This window comes from Lolium perenne, chromosome 3 (assembly GCF_019359855.2).
Source record: "Lolium perenne isolate Kyuss_39 chromosome 3, Kyuss_2.0, whole genome shotgun sequence".
Taxonomy (NCBI): Eukaryota; Viridiplantae; Streptophyta; class Magnoliopsida; order Poales; family Poaceae; genus Lolium; species Lolium perenne.
In genome coordinates this window covers 307,968,257-307,974,444 of record NC_067246.2, presented here as the reverse complement: position 1 = coordinate 307,974,444, position 6,188 = coordinate 307,968,257, and the positions used below count along the sequence as shown (strand labels likewise).

The following is a 6,188-nucleotide window of genomic DNA, read 5'->3' as shown; positions in this document are numbered from 1 at the left end:
ATGCGGCCAAAGCCCTACCTTGTCAAACACGGCTACCTCAAATATTTTCTTTGATATAGATCACATATGGTTAGAATATTTTGCACATAGCAATAAAACTACATAAATGGTAAAGAAAATTTTGTTTCTATTCTTGTTCTCTCACAACCAATAGCCATGTATCATAACCTAATCATTATACAATTGCAACATTCATCGATCATATAGGGATAGATCGCCATAAGTCCCCATGCTTAGATCATTTGGCTAGGATAAATAAAGTTTTATTGCAATATTACACTTGCCGTAGGCTATAAATGATGATGCCCGACGGTGAAGCTAAAACTATCGGCTATAAAAGCTAATATTCGACCATGAAAAAAAAATCGTCAGATACTAATAGCCGAGAGTTAGTTTTTCACCATCGGGAAATTGGTCATACAGTTGTTTATTGGCATCATATCCGAGAGTTAGCCGATAACCGTTGGCCAATACTTCTACTATCGGTTATGATTATGTTCACTGACGGGCCGTTGGCTATAAATAGTCACCGTCGGAAAAAATGGGATATCTAGTAGTGTCCCTGAGGTTCGGCTTCAGAGATTCCCGAGGGAGCTGGCATTGAGGGGATTAAATCCCATCTAAATCTAAATTATCCCTAATCCCTCCCAATCAACTTCAATAACAAGGCCTCAGTCAACTTCGTGTTCTTGCCGTACGTACATGGAGTGACGTAAAGAATGGGATCAGAGGTTTCGCGACTCGGCGTGGCAGCAGATACGATACTCGCCGGACGAGAACCATGCATTAAACTAATGAAATGCAAATGGGAGCACTTGGATTGACCTTGTTTCGCGTGCATATGGTCGTCGTCTGTACGGCACACTTAATTTGCATATGAAGTAGTGTTCATGTTCATCGTTCAAGGAGTGTTTGCAAGTTACCTTCTTCTTCAGCTGACATAGTGACATAGCACTACACCTCTACCATCAACGAGGGTCGTGGCGATCGACATGGGCAGCCCGCACGACGGCGCCAGGGTCAGCCACTCCGTCTCGTTCCTCCTCGGGGCTCTTCTCCCCGCCCTCTTGCTATTCTTCCTCGCTTCCGACAGGGTCGGCGAGCAGCTGTCAAGCATGGCGAGCTTGGCAAACGGATCACCTCATCAGCAGACTACTCATGCCAACCTCTCAACCGATGGTTCAGCTGCCGAAAAGGTGCATATGTATGTGCAGTTTAATTTGCATTAGTGTGTAGCCCAAGATTACGAATTTGTATGCCCACATGCGCAGGAGGAGGAGGAGAGCTTCCCCGGCCTGGTGGAGCTGCTGTCCAAGGTTGCCATGGACGACCGGACGGTGATCATCACGCTAGTCAACGAGGCTTGGTCGGCGGAGGGGTCGCTCCTGGATCTCTTCCGCGGGAGCTTCCACGACGGCCAGGGGATCGCACACCTCCTCAACCACACCCTCATTGTCGCCGTCGACCCGGGCGCCATGCCACGCTGTGTGGCCGTGCACCCACACTGCTACTTCCTCGAGGTCACGGCCGCCAAGGTCAGCTCCGCCAACCGCTTCATGAGCAAGAGCTTCATGGAGATCGTCTGGGCCAAGCTCTCCCTCCAGCAGCGCATCCTCCAGCTCGGCTACAACTATCTCTACACTGTATGTTGGCTATGGCTAGCTGCATATCCATGCCTCTTAAGTTGTTTTCGCGAATGCATGTCTCTTAAGTTGTCATTTTTCCATTCCTCAAAGAGTGAACCGAAATATGGTCGTTGTAATGCGCAGTTAATGTTGTTTCCAGGATGTGGATATTGTGTGGTTCCGCGACCCATTCCGGCACATCAGTCTATACGCCGACATGGCCATCTCCACCGACTTCTTCAGCGGCGACCCCTACGACGCCGTGAAGAACGCGCCTAACACCGGCTTCTACTACGTCAAGTCGACGAACCGGACGGTGGAGATGCTGAGGCGCTGGAGGGCTGCGAGGTCGTTGCCCCGGCCGGGCGGCGGCGGCCCGACCAACGACCAGGGGATCTTCAATGAGATCAAGGCCGGCCTTGTTGCCGGCGAGCTGCAGATCAGGTTAGTGTTCCTAGATACGGTGTTCTTCGACGGTTTCTGCCGGCTCCACGGTGAGATGGACAAGGTCTGCACGATGCACGCCAACTGCTGCATCGGGCTCGAGACCAAGGTGCACGACCTGAGGAACGTGGTCGCCGACTGGAAGAACTACTCGACCCTTACACCGCCGGAGAAGACGGGCGACCAGCTCAAGTGGAGGTACCCTGCCGAGTGCCACGAGTCGATTAAAACACTTTTAGGGTGAAAATGCTAAATCAACGGGATGTTTGTTACGGACGAGGCTTACGGGAGGACCTTTTAGCTCCATTGACATTGATATCATCGTTAGTAATGTTTGTCAAGTAGGACGTGTGATGTGATGATGTGGTATGTATGGGCGAAGTGTCTAATTGTCCATCATTTTCTTCTCACAGGCTATTTTCATGTCCAAGGCAAGGCATTCAAAAAAAAAAGTTAAATATCATAGTTACAAAACAAATGTTATTTAGCTTGTTTTTACCTAACACTGAGAACACAAAGGGTGTGACTGGTTCCAGTCACACATTGTCAAGCCTAAAAATTAGGCAAATATGACGGCCACAAAATTGTGGCAAAAAAATAGGCACAACAAAGTGGGTAAAACCACACAATTTGGCAAAAAGTCACTCTTTGTGCGAAATGGACAAGGTCTGCATGATGCAAGCCAATTGCTACATCGAGGCTCGAGACCAATGTGCACGACCCGAGGAATGTGGTCGCCGACCGGAAAAACTACTCAAGCCTTACACAGCCAGACAAGACGGGCGGCCAGCTCAAGTGGAGGTACCCTGCCGAGTGCCACGAGACGATTAAACCACTTTTAGGGCCTCTCCATGGACATTGATATAGTAGAAGGCGACACTTCTTTCCCCATCGCTCCCAAACCACACATGCTCTCTCCGATCGCCTCCAGATCCAGGGTCGACTGGCCCCTCCCCTCTCCTCTCCGGCGACAAGAAGGGTGAGTGTCCCTTCCCTGTACAACTATATTTTAGGTCTAGTTTCTTATTGTGTCGTTGGCTCTATGCCGTTAGTTTCGAGTAGTTCAACGGAGCTTGGCCGCGTCCGGCGAGTTTGGCTGGTCATCCTCTTCTTCGTGGTGCTGGAACGGTTGGAGACGGAGGCGGAGAGGGGTTGTATTGCTGGCATCTCCGCGAATAAGGCTGATGTTGGTTCTCCAGATCTGAATCTGGAGGCATGTGGTGGTGCAACTCGCTGGGTTGCTGATTCCCTTCTTCTTCTCTTCAACCACCGAGGTGATGGAGGAGCGGAGAGGTAGGGAGAAGCTCCATGTCGACTTGCACGCCAAGGTTCACTTGCTACTATCTTCAGGAGTTCCTCAGCGGGGGACGTGCGACGGCAATGGCCCATCTTTCCTTCGCTTCATATGGCCGGTTGTCAACCCTCCTTTGCCACAATCTTGTGGTTGCTCAACCTCCAAGCCGCATGCCACTTTGGAGGATGTTCAACTCCGGCCAAAGATTCCATAGAGGTGATGCCCCAAGTGGTTTGTCTCCGGCGAGGGCATTGCTCCGGCTGTTGAGTTTTCCATGGCGTTGCAATGGAGAAGGATGCTAGGGACTCGATTGTTTTTGCTATAAAACTAAAGGTTTTGTTTATAATTTTCTTTTCTTTCCCTTCCTGTAACTTGTACTTCCACCGCTGAAATATAAGCAGCTGGGTCTTTCTGGACCCAACTCTTGTTCAAAAAAACATTGATATTGATATCATCGTTGGTAACGGTTGTCAAGTAGGACATGTGATGTGATGATGTGGAAATATATATATGGGCGAACGTCTTATTGTCCATCCTTTATTCTTCTCACATGTTGTTTTAATGTCCAAGGCAAGGCATTCGAACGAAACATAAGTTACATATAAAAGTTATAATAAATAAAAAGTTATTTAGCTTGTTTTTTCCTGACACTCATGAACTCAAACTAGGAACACAAATATCTTGATTGGATCCCAGTCACGCTTTGTTAAGCCTAAATATTTGGCAAAGGACAACCACAAAAGTGTGGCTAAAATATCTGGCGACACAAAGTATGGTAAAAATTGGCAAAGCGTTTTTTTTGTGTGTTAGATGGACAAGGTTTGCACGATGCATGCCAACAGTGGCATCGGGCTCGAGACCAAGGTGCACGATCCGAGGAACATGGTCGCCAACTGGAAGAACTAATCAAGCCTTACACCACTGGAGAAGATGGACATCGAGGTTAAGTGGAGGTAGGGATGGCATTCTCAGGGTATTGGTACGGGTGGAGCCAATCCATACCCGTACCCGTGTCTTCTAGTAAATCCGGGCGTCTACAACACATCAAGTTGAGCAAAAAATAATCTTAAACAATAATAAGTAACCATAATTTTTAAACATGGGCTCATTATAAGCACCAACACATCTTATGAACAATATCATATTACAAATAGCATCACATTTTCAGAAACAACAACACTTGCCCATAAACAACAACACAAAGGAGATGTCATGATGGAAAGAAAATATTGGCTGATACAGACCTAAAGTTAATTACTTTCTCCGGTCGAATACATAGTGTTGCGTGTATCTCTACGTCTCCAATTTGATATATATAATATGATCTATATAACATAAAATTATACATTTCCATTATAAAATGTAAAGTCTCAAGTTGCTAATGATATATTTGTTAATGGATATCTCATATTAAGTTGGTCAAATCGATGATTTTCTCCTTCCGTCCCGGTTTATAGGGCATGCACATCGCTAGATCGTCAATTTGATCAACATAATATAAATTATATAAAAATTCATATTATTAGAAAGTAAAACATGTGAGCATTCTAACATAATATATATCTAATATGATATCTTATAGTACGTTGATCTAGAAATACACGCAGTACCTATAAACCGAAATGGAGGTAGTAGATATATGTCCAGGAGTAACAAACCCGATCAGAGGGAGTAGCTTGTTTTTATTATGACATTGATGAGCGCAAACTAGGAACATCAGGATGACTAAAACTAATTGTGTATGACAAGTATTTAAAGAAAAAGATATGTAGATAAATCTATTTGGAAATTGATGGAATATATGTACATTGACCAACAAACCCTTCCACAGATTCAAAGGTGAAATAGATAGCAAATACTTTCTTCATTTTAATTAGGATGCATATTAATTTTGATCAAAGTCGAACTTTATAAACTTCAGCCAAATATATAAAACACTAGTTGAATGCCCGTGCGTTGCTACGGGTTCAGAATTTTTCTTTGTCACCATCAATATGTTTTGTAATCATCTTACTCTAGTAGTATTGCTATTTTCACTCGCCAAAATAACATGACCACTGTACTCCGTAGTCTTCCTACTCTAACAACTTGTTACATACTTACCACTTATCGCTATGGCACTTGTGGTTATGTGCCTATGTTTTCTACAACTTTGTCAAAACTCCCACCAGTCTCTCTTTCTCCCTCTCCCACTCCCTCCCTCTCCCCCTCTCTTATGACAAATTTGAATTCTGCTAAGTCACGTAGTGACATGCAAAACCTGGCTTCATTTCTCATGTTTCTTAGAATAGATATAACCTTGAACGATTAATAAGAAATAGAATGTTCACTAATTTATTTTTAACAGACCGCTAAGGTATTGCAATGTTAAAGGCAGAATTTTCCTTTACTCGCAAAAAAAGGCAGAATTTTCCTTTAAACCAAAGAAATTACAGTATATGTAACCTCCGTAGTCAAGAAATGTTTCCTTATATGTATCGTCCGAAAGGTTGTTTGTTTGGCTGCTAGATCCTTTCAATGACATTAAAAATAATGATAGCACTTCAGTAGAACCAGGCAGAGTCATTACTTAGTCATGAAAATAACCATCTCCTTTCATCTTAAAATCAGCAATGGTATTACTTTATTCTTATGCAGAAGAAAATGCCAATCAAATAAAATAGTTAAATATTGATACAGCATGTAGCATTAAATATGCATAATATGAATTAGAAATTGGCTAGCAATAGTGCTGATCATGGCCAAGAAATCAAGAGAGCACAATGTAACAAAGGATACCAAAGTAGTAAAGCAGTGCAAGGACACCTAGAATGACTGAAAACCCA

General features: G+C 44.2%; 1 protein-coding gene across 1 annotated transcript; it reads left to right on the top strand.

Moving 5' to 3' along the window:
* The first annotated feature begins 949 nt into the window (after window positions 1–949).
* LOC127338824 (uncharacterized protein At4g15970-like) lies at window positions 950–2,442 on the top strand. Its single transcript, XM_051364793.2, has 3 exons — window positions 950–1,208; window positions 1,275–1,643; window positions 1,786–2,442. Exons 1-3 carry the CDS (start codon window positions 993–995, stop codon window positions 2,311–2,313), a joined length of 1,113 nt encoding a protein of 370 aa, XP_051220753.1. The 5' UTR covers window positions 950–992; the 3' UTR covers window positions 2,314–2,442.
* The last annotated feature ends 3,746 nt before the right edge of the window (window positions 2,443–6,188 follow it).

Coding starts and splice junctions, on each gene's coding strand:
- LOC127338824 (XM_051364793.2), top strand. CDS start 993: ATGGGCAGCCCGCACGACGGCGCCAGGGTCAGCCACTCCGTCTCGTTC. Junction 1,209..1,274: donor CCGAAAAGGTGCATATGTAT/GTGCAGTTTAAT, acceptor CATGCGCAGGAG/GAGGAGGAGAGCTTCCCCGG. Junction 1,644..1,785: donor GCTACAACTATCTCTACACT/GTATGTTGGCTA, acceptor TGTTGTTTCCAG/GATGTGGATATTGTGTGGTT.